The 27,433-nt window shown below is 40.9% G+C and overlaps 1 protein-coding gene across 2 annotated transcripts in view; it reads right to left on the bottom strand.

Annotated features, from left to right (window-relative positions):
• Nucleotides 1-27,433, bottom strand: part of LOC149316118 (copine-5) — a 197,545-nt gene that overhangs the window by 133,667 nt on the left and 36,445 nt on the right. For both annotated transcript variants that reach the window (XM_089514838.1, XM_089514839.1), the window contains 2 exons: nucleotides 20,606-20,646; nucleotides 18,966-19,012 (listed from right to left, as the gene is read on the bottom strand). In XM_089514838.1, coding sequence (XP_089370964.1) covers nucleotides 18,966-19,012; nucleotides 20,606-20,646 — 88 coding nt within the window. The remainder of the gene's footprint in view (nucleotides 1-18,965; nucleotides 19,013-20,605; nucleotides 20,647-27,433) is intronic.

Below are 27,433 nucleotides of genomic sequence, written 5' to 3'. Positions count from 1 at the left end.
CGTAGGACTTTATCAGACAGGGAAAATTTGGGGGAAATCGTGGACTTAAACAGTGATTATTCTTTGAAAAATCACATGATCATGATTAAGATTTTCACACACATCACGATTAAAGAGAATTATCCTGGGAATAACCAAGAAATAACCAGGCAATATACAGCAACAAATCATTCACGGGGTTTCCCAATGAATGATTTGTTGCTGTTTATTGCCTGGTTATTCCTGGGATAATGGCTCTTTAATCGCGATGTCATGTGAAAATCTTAATCATGATCATGCAATTTTTACAGAATAATCACTGTTTATACCCTCAATTTTCCCCATGTGATAAAGTCCATATACATAGTTTCATGTGGTTAAGGTGAAAATATGGGGAAATGTGATTTTTTTTAAAAAAAAGTTTAAATTTAAATTTTAAAAGAAAAATTAAAAATTGAAATTCTAATTGTTAAAAAAAACCGGGGGCCTCTTCTTTCTCCTTCCACTGAGTCTCGCTCCATTCACCCCATTTCTTCAGCATTTTAAAGAGATACAGGAGAATGCCACAGCCCATTTCTGCAAAAGTGCAGATGTCTGAGGACCAGTGGTGTCACCCCCCCTTAGGGTGTCACCTGGTGTGGTCCACACCTGCCACAACCTCCAAGTGACACCAATGATATAGTCTACAAGTCTATAGTAAATACAAACCAAAAAGATTGCTCCCCCCGCTTTTGCCATAGAAATCATACTTAGCCCTGTACACACAGGCCTGAAAGGCGGGCTTGGGGGCAGACTCGGGGTGTAATGCTGTCATGATGCAGGCCTGACTCTGCCTCCCCAGGGCACCCTGACACTGCACACAGCTCCACACAGTGCTCGGCATCATGTCGCGCCTCTGGCACTGCATCCATATGACACAGTGCCAAAGGAGCACCATATAGCCATGGCAATGCGCCTATGATGCCCTTTTTGTGGCTCCTTCTTGCGCCCTTGAAAGGCTGGATCAGGGCCGCAGTGTGAGGTTGCCGTTGCAAGGAAAGGAGCGACGTCCCACCACCCCTTAGGGGCTGTCTGATTTGATTTCTACATACAAGGAGGGTTTCTAGGAGCAAGGGAGATATTCAGACATGGACTTCTCAACTACTGTTCTGAAGTTATACAGTCCACCCTTCCCTTACGCAGGGGATCCATTCCGGATCCCTCGCATAAAGGAAAAAATGTGGATGCTCAAGCCCATTCAAATGAATGGGGCTCGTGTCCATGGAGGTGTGGCAGCGGCGCACGCCATTGTTTCTTTCCAGCGCGCACCTCCCTCACTTCCGTCGCAGCTTCCAACGTATGCTGGAATCCGTGTAAAACACACCCACGTATAACGCGGGTGCACTGTATGATTCAAATTTTATTGCTTGACTCTATAGCATGGGTCAGTTGATACAGACTGTGTGGCCTCAACAAATAGTGAAGAAAGAATTTAACATGGTTCAAATGCTGGTTTGTGCTTTGCTTTGTGCTCTGTTGTAGGTGTTCAGCAGAGAGGAGTGCTTGCAATTTTGGCAATTTACAATATTCAGCACTGTTCTAAACTCTTCGACACAAAAAGGTATCACACCACACTGAGTCATTCCATTCAATTTTGCTGAGATTTTTTGACATTTCAGGAAATTTAGGGTGAAATATTTATTCATGCAAAATACTCAGCTTTTGTTTACATAAAACAGTGGTCTAAATCCTCTTATTAGTCCCAACTATGGCAGAGCCATTGAATCAAATGGATTTACCTATTTGTAGACTCACCATTCTAGAAATGATTCAATGGCTCTACTGCTGTCAGGACTAATAAACAGGATCATAGCCAATTTGTTTATTGTTGTTGTTGCACAGAATGTTTTTATACAAGGACATCCTTGCAAAAAGAAAAACGTTTCAAACTGCATAACGACAACATAAAGCCCTACATGGCCTGGGTCCAGTCTACTTGAAGGAACACCTCCTCCCATATAGTCCTCCCTGTACACTCTGGTCCTCCAGGAAAAGCCTCCTACAAATAAGAAAGACCAGATTGGCAGTGACCTCCTGGAGATCTTTCTTGCCTGCCGCCCCCAAAATTTGGAATGACCTGTCGGAAGAAATTCGCCAATTATCCTCGCTGGAGGTTTTCAGAATGGCGACTAAACCCCTTCTCTTCCGTCAGGTCTACCCAAACTGAAAATTGCCCAGAACCAATTGAACCTTTTCCACCACCTCTTTCATCGCAGATTGTGCAATAATTGTGATGTGTTGTTATATATTTTAACTGTGCCCTACTATGTAATTTTAAACTTGTGTGGAAGGGTTAGGCAGGGTTTTTGTGGGTTTTAATGTTTGATCTTTATGTACTATATAATGTTGTTACCTGCCTCGATCCCCAAAACGGAAGAGGCAGGATATAAATAAATATTTCATTCATTCATTCATTCAACAGCAATAATATCAAGAAATGAGTCACTGACATGGTGGACGGAAGGAGAACATGTTTTGTACCACAAGATAGTGGTTGTAGCACGTTGTTGTTGTTGTTGTGTCTTAAAGTCCTTCTCACAACCCTACGGTGAAGCTATCATGCAGTTTTTTGAGACTGAGTGTGTGACACACCTAAGGTCACTCAGTGAGTTTCCATGTTACTTTATTTTGAGAAATGGTAAAAGACTGATTTTTAGATGTTGTAGCTACCATGGTAACTAGCTATTTGGGGAGGTTTTGGAACTAGTATGGTAACTAATTACTTTTTAAAAGCAACTTTCTAAGCTCTGAAGCTGTTTCCCTGGACACCACAACTAGCTCCCAGTCACTAAAGCAGACTTTTGCTGCAGGGCAACTGGCCTTTCTAAAGTTCTGGAATCTGCTGGTCTGTCAGTTGATGAGTTATTCCACAGCCAAGCTCATAGGCTGAGATGTAATTAAGCTAACAGCCTCTGTTGAGGTACTGAGGAGGACCAATTTCCCACTTCATTCTCTTTATGCTCTCATGGTGGTTACTGTTTTTTCCACGTTCTTTTAATGCTGCTCTGTTGCCTCTGCTGGGAAGTGAGATGCAGGCGGGAGGAGCTGTGGGATGCTGGTTTTGCAAATATCAGCTTTATGGCACTGGAGAAAATCAATGAGGCCAAGGGGAGTCTCAAATGCTGTCTTCAGATATGGAGCAGGGCTTTGGGGACCGATATCTGTGATGAGTGGTAATATTAATAACCACTTGATTTTGGTAATCTATGCCCATTGCACAATAACACAGAAAGCCACAAAGCATTTGGATACAAAGCCACAAAGCATTTGGACACAGGGTGACTGAATTCTTATGTAGTGGAGGGACCCTCAATTTCATTATTAAAATTAATAAATATTTTTTCACTAATGAGACTTTGCACATGAACAAATTCATAAGAAGACCAGATACACATCCAGGGGAAATCAAGACAAAGTAATCAAACAGGTTACAATGAGACCTAAATAGATAGTGGCCTGAATTCTATCATTAGTCTAAACTACAGTAAACTCATGAAATCAATGGGGTTTACCTACATATTAACTTACCACTCAACAAATGAGTTAATATATCTACTTTGGTTGGGACTAAATAACAGGATTCAAATCAGTATAAATTTACTGTGTTCCATCAAGAAGCATGAGGAATTAGTCTAAAGGAAATACAATACCAGATACACATTAATCTTACAAGGAATTATTGCTTGGCTTTCAGATAATTTACTTTTACCAATTTCCATGTACAGCAGAATCAATGGTAAAGCCGCCCCCCCCCCCACCACCACCTATGAAATACTACTGTACTTTTAGGGGTTTAGCACTCAGCTAAATCATCCAGTTTCCCTTGCCTGGTTTGAATCCTCTTCTGGGATGCTGTCGGATATTATCATATGCATTTTGCCACCAATGCCACTTCCTGCCTAAAACCTGCCTAAATCCCGGCTAGAATCCGACCTCAGCCGGCTGATTTACAAAACCGGGAAGCTCCCAACTTTGTAAATCGGCTGGCTGGTCATGGCTGGGAACCAGGTTTTAGGCAGGTTTTAGGTGGGAGGTGGCATCAGCAACAAAATGCATATGATAATATCTGGCTGTATTCCGGAAGAGGATTCAAACGGGGCAAGGTAAACCGGATTATTTAGCTGTGCACTAAACTCCTTAGAGACAAGTTAGGGATCAGTTTAAAGGCACTCTTAACAACGTTAGCTTCACATGCAGAAACAGTTTGTGTCAAACAGAAAGGTGTAATCTAGCCTTCTGTTTTGCATGAAACAAGGAAAAACTTTTTTTTCCATGGTGCAGATTTCACCATGTTATCTTCCTCCTGCAGCCTTTGAGTTGGACAGCCCAGAAAAAGCATCACCACTGGATTGTGCTACAGTTATAAACCAGAGCAGAAAAAAAGAAAATAAAATTTATGCAATTTTTCTTTTCTTGTATATGCGGATTACAGAAGTCTAATTTTCTTTCTGCGGAATCTGAATTTTAATTAGTAAAGTCAGCTAATTAATTAGTGCAGACTAAAGCCAAACATGAAAGAAAAACCATCTATTGGATAGTGCTTCCAGGATCTGTGTCTAAGAGGATATAACACTTCTCAGTTCTGTTTCACTGATGATAATGGGAAGACACAACCACCCACCGACCACCTATTTTGATTATTTATGTCCACAGAACAATAATACTGATAGCCATAATGAGAATCAAATGATGTCTCCAAATCATTAAGTTGCCTTCTTTTTCTCCTTCCTTCCTTCCTTGGGTGGATGAAAGAGAGACCAGGAGGAAAGAATCACAAATACACTTTCATTATTACAAAAGAAAAAGCACTGATATGCTGTATGATGGCTTCCAGCTCGCTGGATTTCCCACCGCCCCTTAACCTAGATGCTCAAACAGCAGGAAAATTGTATATCACTCAAGATATGATATGATATTGCATGTTGTGGTTGGTGTTTTGTGATGCGGTTCAGGTTCCACCACAAATGAAGGCAGAAAGAAGAATCAATAGCATGAGCAAGCAGAAAAAAAGATTAAAAAGAAGAATTTTGCAGCATGCACAAATCTATTCCAAACTGTGCTAAATAACAGCTCTCTCACTGGGAACTACAGAATAATAACAACTTTTATGCCACTTTCCCTCCTTCTCAGGTTCAGGAGAAAAATAAATACACCTATTAAAAAAGACATTAGTTGAGCAACTGATATCTACTTTCTTGCAAAGATCCTACATCAGAGTTGTGTAAAGTAAATCTCAACATGTAGAATCCACTCTTTGTACCGAGTGGCACAGTTGTGCAGCTCAATGCAGACCTAAATGTGCACTTGAATTTGCATACACATCCACATCCATGCATGGCATCACATGTGATGCTCCACTTCTGCAACCCAACATGGAATGCAGATATTCTGCATCAGACAAAAATGTTCCTTCCAATGCTTTCACAGAAGAATTTACATGAGAATAAGATGCCAACAGGTTTCTGTCTTAAATAATTTTAAATAGTCTTCTCAGGTTCATTTTTCATTCTGTACTCTACTTCTTTCTTTCTTTGATTTATATCCCTTTTTTGCCTGAAAGGGATTCAAAGTGGAGCATATAAAATTAACTAAAGGTATAAAAAAATAACTAAATGTATCATTTTAATTTTGCTAGTTGTTTATGTTATGTTTATATTAACTATTGCTATTACATTCCATGATATATAGGAATTAAAATTTATGAGTAACATTAGTACAAAAAAATATTACTGAGGATTATGTATGATGTGGTAAGGGATGAGATGTGTGTGTGTGTGTGTGTGTGTGTGTGTGTGTGTGTGTGTGAGAGAGAGAGAGAGAGAGAGAGAGAGAGAGAGAGAGAGAGACCATGAGTTTCTGCACCAGATTATACTAACCCTAGTGATGCCACTGATTTCAATTAGGACATAGCCACACTGCAGAAGTAAAGCAGTTTTACACCACTTTAACTATCATGACCCTGTCTTGTGGAATCCTTGTATTTGTAGTTTGGTGAGGCACCAAAGCTCTCTGACAGACCAGACTGAATACCCACTAAACCAGAAATCCTAGGATTCCACAGGATAGAGTCATGATAGTTAAAGTGGTGTCAAACTGCTTTATTTCTGCAGTGTGGCTATGTCCTCAGTGAGAACAGTGGCATCACTAGGGTTGGTGTGACCTGGTGCAGTAACTCATGGTGCCTCTGACTCCCCCCGATGTCATCCCATACCACATCATGCATAATCCTTAGTAATATCTTTTGTACTAATGTTACTCATTAATTGTAATTCCCTTATGTCATGGAATGTAATGGCAATAGTTGTGACACACACAACCAGAAAAATTAAAATTATACCTTTAAATTATAATACATACAGCTTAAATGTATTTGCATTTACACAATTGCATGTGATTGAAGTGAAAATTGGGTAAGAGGTGATTTTTTAATAGAAAATTTAAAACAGTAAAAACCCGAGACCTCTCCTTTTTCAGCACGCATGTATAAGATTGTGTTTTTAATTGTTTTAATAGTTCTTAACCTTTTTTTGAGTCACAGATCCCTATGAGAATCCAATTAAAGCTATGGAAAATAAATTATCAGGAACATGCACATAAACACATTTGTTATTGCTCTATTGTGCCTTGACATCAACTCCAGCTTATGATGACCCTATCACAATAAGCACATGCTTGCACTCCTATATAAAATTATTTGCCATTCATTATTGGCCTTTTATTGATAAGCTAAAATTGTGTTTCCCATCATCAGTAATAAAATAATAGGTTTTTTTTTTACAGTAGAACATTCTTCAGAGAAACAGGGATGTCAAATACATTTTACAGTTATTCATCCTTCAAATGTCCCTTGAGCTTGAGTAAAGGGCTTTAACTTAGTGTTCTGTCTTTAGATATTATCCAGACTACCTACCTTATAGATTGTGATAGCAGGTACTTCGAATTCATTTTGGACCCACATGTCTCTTTTTACATCTCCAAATTATTAATAATGTATCCTTAAGCATTTTCAGTTGTTCTTCACTTGACATTTCATAAAAAGACATCTTAAATTATTCTGAGAAAAGTGGGTTAACAGTTTCATGCCTTCCCAGAAACTCCAATAAAGCTAAAACAAATGAGTCTGTTAAATTCTATCCCAGTGTGTAACTGCAACCAGAGCAGGCTGGGCTTAGAAAACATGGACTTATGCAGCAAGCCATTGCAAACTAGAACACTATCAGCATGATGTAGTAGCTGTGTGGTGATGTTAGTCACATTTGCAAGGACTTTTTAGTAAGAAAATAATGTATCTGTTCTGTTAAGCACTTTTCACCATTCTGGTGCCCTCCAGAGGTGTTGGATTACAATTCTCATCAGAGATCCCAACATGCTGGCTGGGGATGATAGAGTTTGCACTCTAATGCATCTTAATAGGAACCAGGGTGAGAAAAAATGTTGTAAAAACTGGCTTGACCATCTGAAAATTACAGCACTAAGATTTGTTGTTTGTTTCCTAGAAACAATTTCTTCTTATCTTTCTTTATTTGCCTTGACTAAGGAAGAGAAGAACACCCATATTTTGCTTGTAGGTTTACTTAGTGCTGGTTTGGAAGCTGTATCATAGGCGTTTATCAAATGGGGGTTTACCAGGTGAGATCCGGGGTGACTCCGAATCCAACAATGCGGATTCACGTTATAATGTTAATGTATTTTCACACCTGGTTCCTTTCAATGGGAGTTCCTTGCATGGCGCTTCCATGGTGCTTCCGAAGTGAATCCTTACTGGCTTCTCATTTTGGAGAATTTGCTGAAAAAGTGAGTTCACAGGATTCGCATTCAAGCTCGCTTCGAATTCACTGCGAATTGGTCTGGTATGGAATTACACTTTGCTTGTGCTCTGGTACACCACCGCAAAAACCCTGGGTTGCAAATTTCCCATGATGCCATGCTGCAATTTTGCCCCATTTGCTTCCAGTGCTCCCCCTTGAATGAATGCATTCATGTTTTAACATGGAGAGGAGACATGCTGGCGAGGAGGGGGAGATCGGTGGGGGGGGGGGAGAGAGAGAAAAGGAAAGAAGGGGGCAAAGAGAGAGAGTGGGGTTAGTAAAGTTTAGAAACTTTACTAAAGACTCTTTGGGGGTGGGAGCAGCCACAGGACGTCCTCCAAAGTGGGGCCAAGGTGGAGGCAGGAGCATCACACACAGCCCTGATCCCACTCCCAGACCCTCAGGGATGTTTTAAGTTGGACGATCACCTTCCCCAAAAAGTCACTTTTGCTAGCCATGGTGAGCAGGGGTGTCCTCTCCACAAAAGTGGAGGATGTTCAAGAAAAAACAGAGGACATGACCCAATGAAAAGTTTTTAAAAAAACCACTAGAAATATCAATGCATGCTTCTCTGAGTCCTGCTCCAAAGGGGAGGGCGTTTTGGAAACCCTTCCTGGAGCGATGGCTGAAATGGAGGACGCATCCTGGAAAAGGAGGACAGCCTGGTTTTTCCCCTCTAAGCTCCCTCCCTCCTGGAAGTGGCTTTGATGGAATCTTGGCCTCACCAACATTCTTCCTTGGAATCCTGGCTCCTCTGCATTCTCAGGTGGAACCTTCGTCCCCGCCGCGTTCTATTCCTGGAATCTTGGCCCCTTTGAACCTTGCCGCCCCATTCCAGGCTTGGAGGATGGGAGGGAGCATCCAATTCCAAAACAAGGGGTGGTTGTTGTTTTTAACAAAACAGCACTGAATTTTCCCTCTAGCGCTGATGGCTGCTGTTGCTGTGTGCCTTCTAGTTGTTCCCGACTTATAGAGACCCTATCTATCACTGAGGATTTTCTTGGCCAAATTGTTTCAGAGGGAGGTTGCCAAGGCCATCCTCAAAGGCTGAGCTCTCTGGCAGAGAAGGCTCAATGTCTCAGGACACTACAGTTCCCAGAATTCCATAGCACTGAACCAGGACAGTTAAAGTGGAGTTAAACCAGATTATCTCCCCAGTGTGAATGCAACCTAAGAGAAGGCAACTGTTACAAAGGGAAGGAGAGATGTAGATGAAATAGATGAGGAGAATGACAGGAGGATAGATGTAGATGTGGATGAAATGGATGGGGGCTCTGACACAGAGGACCCCTTTGAATTTGGCTGCCAGGGATGGGAAAATAGAAGGGAGGAAGAAGGGTGCAGCTGTCATTCAGGTGAGGCTAGCATTCCCGTGAAAGTGGAACCAGGCTCCCTTCTTAACCCCGGAAGTGCAAAGGTTCAGGATGTGTTCAGACCCCCACTGAGCATGAGCAAGGGTCCCAGTTCAAATCGTTGAATCCACATGGTCACCCCGGATCTGAGCTCCAATAACCTCCATGTGATAAACGCCATAGTTAGCAGAATGATGGAGCAGTTTAGCCTTTGGCATCCTCAGACAGATGCCTGGGATCTAGTTTTTGCTTGTATATAAGCACTCCATTAACTTATTAGTTTAATCATGAAGGAGCTATAACTGGCTGTCCCTTCAGGAGATGCTACAATGAAAAGAGGAAGGATTTTTTTTCTATGTGTCTTTTCTGTGCCTTGGTAATAAAAAGTGGCCAGAGGGTGTATCTGGTGTGCGTGTGCTGTCAGAGTGAGGTCCTCCTTTGCTCTGCTAACATTACAAATCTGGTGCAAATATGTCACTGCCTGACATGCAGGATATTCTTGTTGTTTTAATAGTAACATCTAGAGGATTCTTAGGCTTCTAAGGAGCACATCAGTACACAGTGTGAATAGTAGCTCTAGAGAATATTAGACTACTTGTTATAGTAAAATAATAGGGTGACTAGATGGAGTGCTATCCCCAGTCTGTTGGACTACAGCTCCCATCATCCCAATCAGTCCCATGCTAAGCTATTAAGCTGTCCAACTCTCCAAATAGCATATTGCCTCACACAAATGAATGCCTTGAGTTGGGTAATGGGCAGCCCAACATCATCAGTTGTTACCAGGAGTAAAACTGTGATAGTTTATTGGGATCTCTTGTATTTCTTAGGTAAATCCTTTACGAGCTCAGAGGTCCCCTGGTTTTAAACTTACTAGGGCAGTGAACTCAATGTGGGCCCAACAAGTCACTGCTACCCCATATGTGATACGATGATACTAATACTGGGCTAACAGATTGTTGGAGGATTCACTAATGTAATGCAGGTAATGTATATTGAGCACTAAAGAAAAAGTATTGTATAGATTTGGGGTCCTTTACTTTTACCTTAAGTTTATGAATGTTCTTCAGGGGATCTGTGAACCTGACACATTTAAAATGATTTCCTCCTGGCTGAGTTCCTCCTTGTTATTTTAAATTTTCCCCATCTTGGTGAATTTTAAGATAAAATGTTTGTCTTTTCAATTGTTCATTACAATTTTTTGTTGTTCTAGGTTAGTTATGTGAAGAAAACCAATTTTCAATGCAATAAAATACAGAGTATGCAAAATGTGGTGTTTATGTATTTATGGGGTATAGTAATTTGAATGCTGCACTAGGAGTCTGAGAGATGAGGGTTCAAATCCCTGTTTGTCCATAGAAATCCAGTAGGTGATTATGGAAAACCCATACCACCTCAGTCTCAGAAACGGGTAATAGTAATTACCTTATCTGAATGACCTTAGCAAAGAAAAACACATGACTGGGTCACCATAAGTCAGAGTCACAATTTTATGTAGGCTATAAAGACTTTTTGAAAGACAGATCAATAGAATGACAGATAAACATCTTAAAAATAGAATATACTTTGGTTTAAGTAGTGATTTTTAAGTGGTTTGCTCAAAGATATGATTCAAAATTAATCTTATTTAGCCTGAAAGATGTATGTTGTAAACCATAAGCCTCTTTTGTATGTTATAATCTTAGAGGAATTTTGGGGAGTCCAAATATATGGAACAGAGGGTAATTATGTAGAATACTAGGTTAATAACAATACAATACTAAAAGTGTATAAAAATGCACTCATGTTGCAAAACAGATTAGTTTTTTCACCATCTTGAAGCTTACCGAGCCTATGCATCTGTCAGATGAACAGCCTATTTAGAGCTGGATAAGAAATATGGCACTTAAAGATCTCCTTTTAGTTTATTAAGGCTGAAATCTGATGACAAAAATATTTAGGAAATACTAATTAACTGTTAACTCAATAAGAGCTTAACATATTTTTCAAAGATAGGAAACATATTGCCCTCAGTATGTTTCTGCACTTCATCCCCTGTCCACCTCAGTCAGGATATCCCATGATCCCCAGGAGGGATCATGAGAGTTGCAATCCAACATCTACAGAGCCACCTTTTTCTCATCCCAGTCTTAAATATTTCTTATTAGCATTAATCCCCAGCCTTGTAAACTTAGAAACTGCTTCATCCCACCCATTGTTATGTTTTTTTCTGTTTTTCTCTGCTCTTCCCCTTGTCCTCTTTCATTTTAGTCTTTCTTTCCCTCCATCCTAGCACTCATTTTGCCCTTCCCATTCAATCACTCTCCTCACCCACCTTTACCAGGCAACAGGAATCTTCTCTCTCTCTCTCTCTTTCCCTACCTCCTTCGTTCTCTTTCTATTAACTATTTGAAGACTTTGGGTGCTATGTAGAGGGGAGTACTAAGTCACTCTAGAAAGTGGCACAGTGTAATGGTTTCAGTGCTTGACTAGGATACCAGGAGAACAAGGTTCAAAGCCCCTCTTGGCTATGGAAACCCACTGGGTGACCTTGGGCAAGTTAGAATGAGGCCTAAATCCAACTGGTAAACCAGCTAAAGTACACCAATTGGATCAATTGTTGAATGTTAAACCAACAGTTTGGTAAATCCTATTGGTTCAGTGGGTGAGGGGGAAAGGGCCATTAAAAACTCTGAAAATCTGGGAACCATAGGCTGGTAATATTAAAAAATGTACAACAATGCTCTACCTTCTTGCCTTCAAATTTTCCATGCCAGCCTCCAGGTTTCTAAAAACAGTAGCCAAGGAGGCATATAAGACAGTGGCACCAACAACATATCCTTGTAATTATAACACTGAATTTGGGGAAGACACTTCTAGATGCAAGCAAATATATCTGTGTATTTGCATAATGCAACCCTATGCAGTGGTCCTAGAAATAAGTAGCATCACAATACAAATAATAATTATATGAAACCATTTAGAAAAAGAATATATAACCAAAGTGAGGAATCCCCCAAAAGCAAGTGAACACAAGGATAAATGGAATTGTATCACTCAGAAATGACCTTTTAAAAATATTCTTTTTCTTTTCTCAGACCTTTTTGTTCTCATGAGTGAAATAAAAAAGGTTTGAAGTCTTTGCTGATTTCAGCAGAGACAAGCCAGTTTTAAAAGGCTTCCCAATGCCTGCTCATCAATGTCACCTTCTCCAGCACTGTATGTGTTCAAATGTCAACATGATAGTGCTTTGCGTAGGCAAACTATGCTCATGTTTTGCTTTTAATACCAGCCATATGGAACAAGGGGAAACAAATCCAGGGAAAAACAAACAAATCCAGATGCTGTGTTCTCTGGAATGAAATGGTGCTTGGTGGCTGATAAACCGAGGAATAGAATTTTCAAAAGCAGGAAATGGGATTTACAGATTCCAATCCTAAGGGGTTTGTGTCCTTTTCCTCTACCAAGGAGGTTATCTGGGATGTTAATTCTACAAGCATTGATGACTAGCTGGAACTGAAATGGAGGTGGCTGACATTTACTTCTCCTTAATAAATGGACAGCATTAACAGCTCTTAGTCATTTTATGACTGCATATGGGCAGCAGAGGAGTTGAATATGGGGTACTCCAGTGGTGGTTGGTGGTTTTCATGTGAGTGAGGACTGAACCTGCTCTGGGACTTAGGAGATTACCGCACTGCGTTCTGAGAACGTTCCGTGTCATAACGTGATGATAACGTTCCTGGAACGGATATTACCACATTAGCAAACTAGAACGTGATCAGAACGTGATGAGAACGCATTTTACCGCACAGCGCTTCCTTTTTCTTGAAACCGTTCCGAGAACATATTCCACCAAGGCCGAGAGAAATCCATTCTCTCATTCCTCCATCTCCTGATTGGCTGAAAGAATGACAGGCAGGGAGGCAGGGAGGCAGGCAGGCGAGCGACTGCAGTGAGGGAAGGTGTGTGTGTATGAGAGAGAGGGGGGAAAGAAGGAGGGAGGGAAGGGAGGGAAGAAGGAGGGATCGGGAGGAAGGCAGGAAGAAAGAGAAATGGGGAGAGATGAGCCTTGCAAGCTGCATCCCAAACCTCCTTTGCAAGGCTGGGATTGGGAGGAAGGCAGGGAGAAAGAGAAATGGGGAGAGATGAGCCTTGCAAGTTGCATCCCAAACCTCCTTTGCAAGGCTGGGAAGAAGGAGGAGCTCCATGCAAGTCTCTTCAAGCCGAAGGAAAGCAAGTTGCCAGGGAGGGGACTGGGCCAAGGGCAGAGCCCCGGCAGCGATAGCAGCTCTTTAAACCGGTTAGAAAAGCAGAGTCCTCTGCTGTCATCCCAATTCCCCATTTTGGCTGCTTGTCACCCTTTTGCCTCCTGTGTATGTGCACATGTAATGTGTGCCTTCATAGAATCATAGAATCATAGAGTTGGAAGAGACCACAAGGGCCATCCAGTCCAACCCCATTCTGCCATGCAGGAAATCACAATCAAAGCATCCCCAACAGATGGCCATCCAGCCTCCGTTTGAAGACCTCCAAGGAAGGATAATCCACTACACTCCGAGGGAATGTATTCCACTGTTGAACAGCCCTTACTGTCAGGAAGTTCCTCCTAATGTTCAGGTGGAATCTCTTTTCTTTGAGCTTGCATCCATTGTTCTGGGTCCTATTTTCTGGAGCAGCAGAAAACAAGCTTGCTCCCTTCTCAATATGACATCCCTTCAAATATTTAAACAGGGCTATCATATCACCTCTTAATCTTCTCTTCTCCAGGCTAAACATCCCCAGCTCCCTAAGTCGTTCCTCATAGGGCATGGTTTCCAGACCTTTCACCATTTTAGTCGCCCTCCTTTGCTCTTACATGACAAAACTAGGCTCTGTGGTGCTGTGAACAAATGAAAGAGATTGCCCATGTTCTTGATGCAGACTGACAGAACAGAACTCCCTGCCTGGATAGCACAAGAATTTTTTTTAGACATGACAGTTTTTGATGCCAAGTCTTCAGCTTTGTGCATTTAGATGTACAGAGATGTATATCCTCGTGCAATGACTATGCTTTTAGTTACCCTGAGGCCACTCTGCCAAGAATCAAATAAGCTTAACAGAGGAGTCTTTGCAGCCTAAACTATACAGCCCTGAACACATTACATGTAGACTCAGTCTGGTCTGTCTGTTTTCCTTTCATTTCTGTCCAAACATTTGTATGTGTCTCTGTGGAAATGCAATTACTATTTGGCTGTATATAGCTAATTAATGGGATTCTCTCTGCCAAAAATAATTGCTTCTTTTCCATGTAATGACTTTTCTACATTGGCACCATGTCCATGCTGAGATCCGGTGCCACCCTCAGCCTGCAACAGTTCAGCACGGACATTAGTTGTATAGAAATTTGTTATTACTTTGCAGCTTTATTTACCTGATGATTTATGAGCACTGGGACCAAACAGCAGCTGTATAATGCCAGTCCTCAGGCAAAGACTTGTTTCTCTGTTTCTTCACATTCATATTTCAGAGCATCCAATTAAGTTGGGGGAATGCAGCTTATTACACAGAATGTACATGTAATTTGGTAAATCCTGAAACTTCTACAGGCTGCTGCTGCCCTAACTCATGTAGCTCACGAAAATGTACAGAGCCAGAACCTTAGTATATGTATTTAATCTGCATCAGGGACAGGGAACACCAGATCTAGCACTCCAGGCCTCCATGAGCTGGATAGGGGTGGGCAACTTCCAGAGGCCCACACCTCAGGGCCAAACCCAACCCTCTAACCCCTACTCCCCCCCAAGAAAGCAATAGCTTTGCTCAAAAGCAATCATTATTATTCCATGGTTTAGTTTTGTATTTGTTGCTTTTTTGATCATTTTGCCAATTTCCAGGTGGCCAAAATAGGGTGATGATAATTCCCATTCATCCTGTATGGGCACAACTTGGCATTTGGGTGCCAAGTGGTTTTTTTTTTTTCTTGCAAGATTGGGTGGCATGGGAAGGTGGGTCATAAGTTGTTGACCTCAATGAGGCATTATACACAATCCATGGGTCACGGTTCGTCCAACCCTGTGTTAAATGGTGGTAGGGAGTGGGACATGACAACATGTCCCATGGCCAGGCCTTCTGATGTTATTGTTTTGGTTGGTTATACGTGTTGGTTGGAGCTCCTCCAGTGACACTTTGGCTGGGAAGCCAGCTTCACTGTGTGTGAGATTCCTCTAAAGGAGGAAGTCCTGCAAGACCACAAAACCCTCCATCCAGTACGTCAGCCAGGGAACTCAGCATCATTGAGGAATGTCTCTGTTGCCCCTAGACATCTTTGTAATGGCATCACTATTTCTCACCTGTTGAGAAAACCCCATGCGAAAAAGTACCAACAACCCAGATGAAATGCCAACTAGAAGAGCCTCCACTGTATTACAGAAAGATACATGATTATTTGAATTCATGATTATGTGGTTTTACCACATTAGTATATTGTGAGGCCATGACAGTGAGATGGTACTTTGATGATGATCACCACCACCACCACCACCACCATTTCTTGGTGGGGGTTGGCAACGGCAGGAACAGCAGAAGAGAAATTCTAGAATTTGTTGTAGACTGGGCATCAGTTTCTTCCCTTACTTCTCCTAAACCAGTTATTCAACTGTGACAAGCACCAGCTGAGCTGCAAGAATACATGGTTACATCATGATGTCATGTAAATCTAGAGCCAAAGCCAGTCAAACCAGTGGGGGGCACCCTCCTTTTCTCCCACACTGCATCTGGAATGATGCCAGTTTATAATGTAGTGTTGTTCCAAGTGAGGCATTGTGAGAATACATGATGGCCAACAACAGCAGATAATTAGTTTAGGAAAATGGAGGTGCTGCCATCTCAGCCTTCACAATATTTTAGACACAAAAGCAGCTACAGTTTTCATTTCCAGACATCCCCCTGATTTTTCTGCCAGAGAAAAGGCTTCTCTGTCCCACCCAATTTCCTGTTCAGCTCCACTTTCACCCATTCTCTTTGTGCTACATTTCTTCAACAGTGACAGCTCTGCATGGCCCTTTGTCAATTTAATCTGTCTAACATTGTCATAAAGACAGGAAGATCTTGTATAACTTCAAAAAAAGTACCCAGCAAATGGCCAGAAAAAAAATATGCATTTTTCCATTAGGAAGTAATTAAGCTGCATGCTAATATAAAGCTTACTTTCTGTTTTACATGATTAGCAAAGCTGTATTTCTGAATCATCTGGCTTCATCAAAATTTGAAAAAGAAACTGAGCTCAGACATGTGCAATTTATTGCAATCTTCTTTGTAATGAAAGTTGTGATTATGAAGACAACTAAAGGAGATGGAAATGCCTTAATTAGTTTTTTTGTTGGCACTGTAAAAACTTGAGGCACAGTTACACATATACCCTGCCATGGGCACAGTTGCCCACATTGGGAAGATTGTGTACCTCTTTCCTCCTTCCTCATCTCTGAGAAGCAATGGCCCTTCACTTTGCATGAACAAAGTGGCATGTATACCTTGCAGTATGTCAGCTGTTACTTTTAGCTGCTTTTGAGTCTCTATGTTGGGAGAAAGCAGGGATATAAGAAAATACAACAACAACAACAACAACAATTTTAACATAAGGCCTGTTTGTCCTTTCCTTATATGTTTCCAGCCATCTCTCTTCTCCCCATGGCTACAGCATCCAAGCTGGATAACAACTGCATTTGAAGTAGGGGAAATTTTTCACCACTGAACATACATTGCAGCACAGATGCACCCATTCTTTCACAACTGGAAGTGGAATGATATCACATCCAGTTTTGCTTTCCACCATTTTCTGGATGGCTTGGACTTGGAGAATCATTGGTGGGGAGGACAGCAAAGCTTCCTTGTTTGGGGTGTTTTTCAGCTATTTGAGAATAAGAAAATACGTTAATTTTTTAATCAGTTATTCTGGGGCTTTTGTGGTACCATGGGGGACTTGGGGCCTGTAAAATTGAGGTTAGGGGGCTGCATACCACAGTTTTACCACTTCTGGATAGGCCTGCCCCAATAGAGAGAGATGCAGACTGGATGGATGGATGGATGGATGGATGGATCGTGTGGATGACAGGAACACCAGGGCCACTGTCAACTCAGTGGAGCTGCAGAATCTCATGCACTCCCAGCAGCAAAGTCAACAACACAATCACGAGAGAAATCTGCCATAGCAACACTATCAGCCACCCAGCAATAGCAACATTCTGGAAAGACACAAATCCATACATGGTACTGACAACAAAGCCATGATGACATCACTTTGCTGCATCCCCTTCATAACAATAATGCAAAACAAACCTGGCAGAGACAGCCCATAGTGCAAACGGACACCCCATCACCACAGAAAAGGAGGTAGGTAGTTGACATCTTCAGCCACAAGCTGGGCTCATTCTGTGGGCCATGGGTTCACAACCTCATTTAGTCATTTGCCTGATTCAACCATGCTCCAGGATGCATTTCATTACCCCACACCTCTTGTCCACAATCTAGTCATGCCTTCCCAATGTTGATTTGCTTGATAGCCAACATGTGATGACTATTCCCCTCAATATATCATGGATTCAATCCCCACCACCATGAAGAACATTTTACTTCTAGAAGGCTCGCTGCTTGGCTTGTTCCATCTGCAGTAACTATGCAGATACAGTGCACCCTTCCCTTACGCAGGGGATCTGTCCCAGACACACACACCCCACGTAAGGGAAATACTGCATATGGTGGAGCCTCATTGAAAACAGTGGGTCTTGTGCCCGTGGCATGAGTGCTATTGCCTCTTCCAGCATGCGGATTTCAGCGTATCCTGAAAGCTGTGTATGGCATGCCCGCATGTGAAGCAGGCACACTATACTTTATTTGCAAAAGCACTTCAATCAGGACATATATCTGTTTGATTAAGTAATAAAAGTAACAGTGTGTGATGAATAGAACCTCAAGCTGACCAATGAGAAGGCAGCTAGAGCTCAGCCAATCAGGTGATGGCTGAAAAATTGGAAAAATTCAGTGTGACAATTGGTTTAGTTACTTAGGGTTGAGAATTCTGAGGGTGAGGATTCTGACAGTTGAAGGGGAACAGTTAAGCCTGAGAGAGGGTTGTGTTCCGAGAGTTCCTGAGGGAACAGATTAGAGTTGTTGCTAGACCACGGAAGGGTCTGATAAGTACGAAGTGGGACAGTGTTAGGTACAAGCCAGACTTTGACACTGTATATTAGGATCACTGTGATAACTTGATATTCCCCATTTTAATTGTGTTAGTCTCAGTCAAGACAATTTGAATTACTCCACTGAGCTGAGGGGAGGGGACAGGGATATCCATTCTAAAGATAAAGGCCCCCCTTCCTTGTTAGCCTCTTGCTAGCAAAGGTACAGCACCGCAACAGCTACACTGTTGTGGTGTTGTGCTCTGGAAGCATAGGGAAGTGTAGATGTAATCCCATCTTCCCCATAGGGCATTTGTTGAGGACAGAATCAAGCTATGTAAAGCATTCACACCTACAGTAGTATCATCAAATGTCACTCTCATCAAAGTGGATGATCAAGGCGTGAAAACAAACTGTATACACAAACTAGTTGTCCTACCTTACCTAAGTTGTTAGAAGATGAATCACAACCCTTGGTATAGAGGTGGAGAAACTGACTCAACAAAGCAGAGAAGTGGTTTGCAATTATTACCCTGGAGATCGGAAGCCGAATAGCAGAGTGGAATCCAGGGCTTTTGCTCAGCCAAAGCCTTAGCATTTTTCTCCAACTGAAACTTTCCTAACATAATGAAAAATAAATGCAAGTTACATACCTCTCTCCACTGCTTCGTCTCTATGCCTTGAGTATACAGCACGCACACTGCAAAGGGAGAAAAAAAATTATAGGTCAGCTCATCCGGTGGCATGGTGAAAAGAGTTTAGCAACAGGGATTGTGCTCCACACACTATATTAGCTAGACACCTCAGGCTTTTCCAAGAAGAGAAACCAAGCAAACCCACTGAAGCCTGTCTCCCCAATGGTGATTTGAGAGTTGATTCCTGAAAATTGGAAAGCCATGGTCCGTTATCTCTTTTGTTCCTTTCCACCACACTGATACTGTTTATTACAAGGTGTGCAAAAATAGCACTAAGGCATCGCTTCTGTTTTGGTTGCACAATGGAAAGCATTCTTGCCACACACACTCCACTGCCCTTTCCACCTCCCCAAGTCCTTGCAGTCAAACAGACAAAACCAGAGTGCTTGGATTCTAGACAAAGGATATGATGGAAAATTGGAATAGATGCTTCAGAAATAGGCATATACTTCACAGCAAGTACTACAGCATGGCTTGAGACCTGGGGTGGCATTTCATTTGTAATAGAAGCCCCTCTTTCAATGGCATCTGAGCTGCAAGTACAGACATATTCATTCTGTCCACCAGTTCACTCCCCCAAAAATCAAGACATAAGCAGCCTCCCATCCCACTTCTACAATAGAAATCACAAAACAGTCTTTCTTAGAGGTCAGCCACATTCACAGATTTAACTTTCCACTACCCTCACATCGGCAAAATCACCTCCAACTTTTCCTTTAAGAAAACTCGGTGAATTTCACAGGGTTGCCATAGGTTGACAGGTAACTTGAAGGCACACACATATACCCTCACATCTACAGTGCCCATATATATATATATATATATATATGGGGATTATGGGAGCTGTAGTCCAAAACTGCAACTTTTCTAAGCTTCACAACTGCTCACAGGAATGAAAGAAAGCTAAAATGCTCAAGAAATAAAGTCTTTTTTTTTAACAGAGAGGCCCAAGCTGCCTTCTATAGAATCATCCCAAAGTCTCTCACTCAATATATCTTTGCCCCTTGCCTTTTTCCTCTTAAAGTTCTAGTACGAAAGAGCCTCAACTTCTTACTACAGAAAATGGAAAGTTGACTCTCTTGTGATTTTGCAAAGCAACCACAGAAATCTGGAAAAGATCTTAAGGGTGACTTGTTTAAATTAGCCAATAAAGATGCTTTCATTAAAGTGCTTGGCTCCCTTTCAAATTTTCCACATTGCTAAAACACATCAGAGATGTAAAGAAGATTAATGAGGTTTTAATGAAGAGATGCTCCAAAGCACTGGCAAATGGGCAGAGAGCAAATACTGCTCGACTGAGCTTTTGGGGGGCTTTGCTGCTTGTATATATAAAGCTCTCAGTCAGTGCATTGTTTCTGTTTGGTGCAAAGGTACAGCAGTATACATCTCCTTGCACATCCAGAGTCCCTCTTTTGAAAAGAACAGGGAACCTACAGAAATCAGAGATATCTGTGATGTGCTGGTTTTGATCTTTAAAGCCCTACACAGTTTGGGTCTGAACTATTTCTCGATTCTTCCAGACCCATCATAAGCTAAGTACAAAAACTGTATAACCAACCATAGGAAAAACAGTGAAGTTATATAAAACATATACATACGTGGATCAGATTTGGAGAATGTATCTTTATCCAGAAGATTCCTGAAATGAAGGGAAAGAAACAAGGAATTAAACAATAGCAATGATGGATCAATTTTCATTACAGAAACAGAGCTGGTCAACATACCCTCATTAAAAAAAACTAGAATAGAATATGAATTCCATTAAAATCATACAGCACTCATTTATTTTCTGAGCACAACACTGAACTTGTTCTCTGAAGAACAGTTGTTAAGGCTGAGCTTTTGGCAGCTGTTGAAGGTGATTCAAGGAGTCTGGTTGAGCCATGGTAAGGGATTATGGAAATTATAGTCAAACCATGCAGAAATTCAAGGGTTCCACAGGCTCAGCCTTAACTAACCTGCTGCCTTCTGGTATGGTAGGGGCTGTGATCCCAATATCAGCACCAGTGTGGCTGCTGGCTTTTACACATGGAATGGAAGGGTTGCCATCTTGTTCTTCACTTCTGGCAACAATCTGTCTGGATTTGAAATAACCTAGAGCCAAGTGAAGAATTGCACCAAGCCAAGCCAAGGTAACATGCCAGAAACTCAGGCAATGTTTTGTCTCGCATAGAAAAATTAGAAAATATTTATTCTTAATACAGATCAGGAAAACTGCCAGACATCTTGGCTTCCCACATACTAATTTATTTATATTAACATATTCCTATTAAACATCAATTATCATTTTCACCCTCATAAATTAATGTGAAGTAAGACCTAGAGGGCTCTTTCCAAAGCAGAGGTAGATAACCCAACCCTCCAGATTTCTTGTACTCCAGATCCCATCAGACTCTACCAGCATGGCCAACAGTAAAGGATGATAGGTGTGGTGGTCCAGCAACCACAGGAGGGCTAGAACTTACCCACTGCTTCTAAAAAGGATTTATATACAAAAGGCGATTAATATTATCAAGAAGCCTAAGGTAGGGCCCATATATTGGACTTATTTGTGAAAATGTTTGATGTGTCTTACATTACTGAGTCTGCTCTTAAATCCATGTGAAAATGTACTGGAATCTAACTAATGCAAGAAAAAATGTTATGACAACTTCATTTGTAAATTGGAAAACATTTGTAAATAGCACAGAAGGGCAGATGTTATATATCCCAGACAGGAGAATTCATTCCTGCTCCCTATAGATTTTGCTTCTGTGCTGACACAAGTGACCCCCTTCACCTCTGACTGAAGATGAAATCGCAACTGGTTGGGCAGAACTTAGTGAAGATGCATAAAAGTTAGATCAGTCTGAATGCATATTCACCAGTTTTTAAAAATGTCCTGATTCATCCTTGTGGATGTCAGAAACAGATGCAAAGACTGTGCACTATATAACAACAGAGCCTTTAAACTTTGGTGAAACTTTTGCCTATGCTAGAATGTATGTAGTCAATGTTTTTGTGTTTTATTATTTTTCTGTCTAACATAACATTTTATTATATTAGGAATTAGTCCCAGGGATCCTGGCAGCTCCATTCAGTGTATTTTGAAATGTAATAGCTTCCATTCCTCCAAGACCAGTCCCTACAGCTTGCTTGTTTGGTCAATCCAAAATCCTTACAAGAATATCCATTTCTGTGAACTATCCAGCACTTACAGTGCTGAATGAAGTCCAAAAAGGCTGTGAGAAAGATGTTACCATAAATCAGTGGAATCTTTTGCCAAATGGGATGAATTTTGGATTGGGCCCTAATGGCAGAGAGTGTCAGCAATGAATAGAAGAGATAATGAGGGATTAGAAAGAGCTTAATAGCATTCCAGCTTCAGAGCCAGGGCTCCTGTGAATGTTTCTTTCAATAGCTTATCTTCAAAGCATGCAAGAGCACCAATTAAATGTAAGGAGATATACAGACTGAGTGCAGAGGGAATTTGTTTCAAATCTTTGCCACACTCATTCCAGGAAACAATATTTTATGGCTTTAGAAGAAAGAATCTAAACTTCAGGGATTGCAGCAGTTCAGGCGGCTGCATTTGAGCAGGGAGAAAAACTGTTCAGAGTCAGTCCAACAGTAACTAGGGGGACAGAAATAAGACTTGCATGTTTCCCCCTGTATGGTTACTGCCAAGTGAGTAGATAAAGGGTACATCCACACTACACTACACAATTATAACTTTTTGATATCACTTTTACCACCATGGCTCCACCCCATGGGATCCTAAGATTTGTAGTTTAGTGAAGTGCTTAGAATTATCTAGTACGTTCCCCTGAACTACTATCTGAGTTGTTTGAGAGGCAATTCTAGGTACCACACAAAACTGCAAAACCCATGCCTCCATAGGATGGACACATGCTAGCTAAAGTAGTATCGAAACTTTATAATTTTATAGAGTGGATATATCCAAGATGTGCTGATGGGATTGCAGGAGGCAAAGAACATTATGGTCCCCAATTATGGACAAACATAAAAAAAACTGAAGGCATGAACAAGAAGTTACTAATTACTGAGTGACTCATCCACTGTTAATTCATTCTAAACATTCAAAAGGTTAAGAAGAGATCTTGAGAGGATGGATGATCTACTCACTTGACTGCAGAACTGACATCTTACAAGAAAGGAGGGAAAGTCACACACTGGCCTGTTATTCTGACATGTAATGAAGCCAAAAGAGCCAGCAAAGTGCAGTGGTAGTGCTGGACTAGGACTTTGGAGACCAGAGTTCAAATCCTAGTTTGGCCATTGAAACCCACTGGGTGACCTTGGGCAAGTCACATTCTCTCAGCCTTAGGGAAGGGCAATGGCAAACCTCCTCTGAACAAATTTTGCCAAGAAAACCCCATGAGAGGTTTGCTTTAGGGTCACCATAAGTCAGAAATGACCTGAAGGCACACAGCAACTATAGAATGAAGCCAAAGGGGCAAAGAAATTCTGGGAATCCATCAGTCACTGGTTCTGGAGGTGAAAGGTGAAAGAAGAGGACTGATCCAAGGAACCTGATGTCTTTTCATGATATGGCCAAAGTATGACAGTTCCAGGTTAGTAATCTTGGCTTCTAGGGAGAGTTCAGTCTTGATTTGCTCTATTCATCTTTTTAGCAGTCCATGGTATCCATAGAACTCTTCTCTAGCACTACATTTCAAATGAGGCAATTTTCTTGCTATCAGCTTTCTTTATTGTTCAGCTTTCATAACACATAGATATTGGAAATATGATGGCATGGACCATCCTAAATTTAGTATTCAGTTATATATCTTTACACTTCAGGATCCTGTCTAGTTCCTTCATAGCTGCACTTCCAAGTCCTAGTTTTTGAGTGCAGTCTCCATTCTGATTAATTATTGAGCCAAGGTATGGAAAATCCTGAACTATTTCAATGTCTTCATCATCAACTTTAAAGTTATGTAAATCATTTGTGGTCATTATTTTTGTTTTGTTAAGTTCTACTGTAAACTCATCCTTACACTTTCTTCCTTGACTTTCTTCAGTAACCATTCCAAATCTTTGCTATTTTCTATCAGTATTATGGTATTATTTGTATATTTTAAACTGTTAATGTTCCTTCCTCCAATTTTCTCACCCCCTTCTTCTGAGTCTTATCCTGCTTTACATGTGACACATTCAGTGTCCAAGTTAAACAGATAACACTGATAAAATAATAGCCTTGCCTCATCCCCTTGCCAATTGGAAACAATTCCATTTCTCTGTATGCTGTCCAGACAGTAGCCTCTTGTCCTAAGTACAGTTTATGCACCAGGACAATCAAACGTAGCATACCCATTTCTTTAAGAGTGATCCATAGTTTTTCACAGTCTACACAATCAAAGGCTTTGCTATGTTCTTTCAAAACATGGGCTGGTTTTCTTTTGAAATTCTTTGGTGCACCCCATTATCTAAGATATGTTTGCAATATGATTCCTAGAGCCCCCTCCTTTGAACCCAGATTGAACATCTGGCATTCACTTTCCATATATGGCAAAAGTCTTCACTGTAGAATGTTGAGCATAACTTTGCTTTCATGGGAAATGCAATAGTCCTGTGATTACTGCAATCCCTGGTTTCTCCTTTCTTGGGGACTGGAATGTAAATTGAGTGTTTCCAATCTGTGAACCACTGCTTTGTTTTCCATATTTGTTGACAGATTTTAGTTAGAACTAGAGTAGATTCTGTCTCTGTAGCTTGAAGCAACTCTGTTGGTGTGCCATCTGTTTCTGGAGATTTATTTTTCCCAAGTGCTCTGAGTGCAGCTTCCACTTCACATTCCAAAACTGGAGGTTCATCTTCAAATGGTTCTTCTTCTAATGAATCTGTCCTCCTTACATCTCTGTTATATAGTTCCTCAGTGTATTGTTTCCATCATCTTTTTATTTGTATTTAGCCATGTAATGTGTTCCCCTGATGGTTGTAGAGCATCACGTTCATGGTTTAATTTTCCCATTAGAGTCTCAGATCTTGTGGAAGAGATCTCTTTTCACTCCTTTTCTGTTCTCATCTTCTAATTTTTTGATTGATTATTATAGTAGTTTTCCTTATCCTTGCGCACAAGTCAATAAACAGTTATAGTCAAGGTTCTTATTCTATTTTGGTCACCTTTTACTTCTACTTTTCATCTGTTTTTAAATCTTTGAAGAGTTTCATCTGTCATTCATTGAATCTTCTCTTTCTTTTTGGAAGCAGATAGTGGTTTGTTTGTTTTTTGCATTCTTCCATGACAATGTATCTGCCTTCAGTCTAGAGTTCTTCTGGCTCCTGGTCAGTTAGGGTTGTACATCTATTTTCTAACATTATCTTTAAGTTGTACAGGAATATTCTTCAGGTTGTATTTTGGCACTATGGTTGATTTAGTGTTCTTCTTTTGCTTTGTTCTAATTTTTTTTATATATTAGTAGTTCATGGTGATCCATCGTCAGTAAGAACACAGCCATCATTTCCCCCATTTTTTGAAAACAGCAGAATACATGGGCTTCCAACTATGATTTTGCAATATTTTTATTGAGTAGGATGCCCTGCCCTGCAATGACAAACTGCACTTACTGCTTGACAATTATGTGAAGAGACAGTAGAATTTGTGTGGGCGACAGCGGTGAATTACCTGAATGACCCCTTCTGTGTGAGAAGTACACATATAGAAAAAGAAAAATAAGCCCCCCTCTCATCCCGAAGGAGTCAGAATAATGCATTGGGAATGGGCTGCATACAGGTTGTTATGCCTGGAGTGGTAGCATGGGAAGTAATGCAGAAATCACAGCACAAGAGTGTGAGAAAAAAAGAGGCACAAAAATTATGAAGGAACAGAACAGCCAGAAATTAGAAATATAATAATCTCAGCCAACTGGGAACCGTTTGTCCTTCTGCTGATAACATTGGCCTATTGATGATACAAAAATGCCACTTTCCTCTCAGCATTGTTTTCCTCTGGGAGTTCTTGATAAGTTACCCTCTCCTGTCCCTCCATACTGTCTCTATTCCAGCAATGATAAAAGCCCCTCTGGGATGAAAACAAAACCTCCTCTAGTCTCTCCATACATTGAAAAATGGTGACTTTCTGCAGGAGGATGAGGATTGGGTGACTATCCCCCCGCCAATAAAATAATACTCTACTGGCAGGATAAGGCATACAAATGTTGCCAAAAAGACAAAAACATTCCGTGCTCAAGAAAAGCCAAGAAGGTAGCTGCATCACACTGCTAAGATAGAAACCTAGATTGCAGAAAAACACAAAGAGGAAACAAGGTGAAAATGAGTCAGAAATTGGGGAGAAGCCACAGGAAAGGAACAGAAAGGCCCCAGAATGACAATTCCAACCAGTGGATGAACCTTGACCATCTGTGGAAGAATTTCAGTCCTGCCTACTTCCCCATTTTGTGTCATGCACCAGATCACAGACTTCCTAGATTGCTGGTCTTTCACTCAACAAGCACAATGCAATAATAAGGGGTTATAATAATTATAACATTATATATAATGTTAAGATAAGACATTAGATACTCATTAGTTAAGTCTAGAGAATATTGTAGTGTAATGGCTTGAGTGTTGGACTAAGACTCCGAGAAACCAGGGTCTGACCCCACGCATGGCCATGGAAATCTACTAGGCGATTGTGGCAAATTGTGTCTACACTGTAGAAAGAATGAAGTCTGACATACTTTAACTGTTGTGGCTCCATCCTACATAATCCTGGGACTTGTAGTTTTGTGAGGCACCAGTAATCTTTGCAGAAAAGGAAAAAGATCTTGTAAAACTACAAATCCCAGAATTCCATAGTATGAAGTTACAGCACTTAAAGTGGTGTCAAACTGCATTCTTTTCTAGCAGATGCACCCTAAGAGAAAGGCAATGGGAAGCCCTCTCTGAATAAATCTTGCCAAGAAAACCCTAAATAAGCATATGTCAGAGTTGACCTGAAGACACATAACAAAAACAATTGCAAAGCTAAGCATATTTATTCATAAGTGAAAATAAAAAGGATGTCTAATGACAAAAAGCCACAATGTTATACATGACAAGCTAGTGCTACATGTAGTAGTTTAAGATAAAAACCTGCAACAGCTCTTTTCCAAATGAATATTTTCTAAGTTGCCACCCCATCCATTTCATGTAGATACATAAAACTGGAATAAGAATCAAATCACTCTTTAGGAATTCATTAAACAGGCAAATACTATTGGATTTTTACCAAGAAGCTTGCAATAAACCAGAATGGCTGTTCCTTTTAAAGTCTTGTTAGCAACAATGTCATTTGTCCCCCTAGCTAGCAAGATCTTGAGCAGGAGTTTTGTCACAGTAACATTATAGCTAAAATCATTAAATGAAACAAAGAATAACACAACTGAACAGTCAAATTATCCTTTGTTGCGTTCTGTTCATTTTGAGCCTTCAAGCTACACTGT

This window comes from Sceloporus occidentalis, unplaced genomic scaffold (genome assembly GCF_023333645.1).
Source record: "Sceloporus occidentalis isolate IW3139 unplaced genomic scaffold, rSceOcc1.0.p SCAF_3, whole genome shotgun sequence".
Lineage (NCBI taxonomy): Eukaryota > Metazoa > Chordata > Lepidosauria > Squamata > Phrynosomatidae > Sceloporus > Sceloporus occidentalis.
Note: the sequence above shows the minus strand (reverse complement) of the source record. Positions and strands in the feature narration are given on the sequence as shown.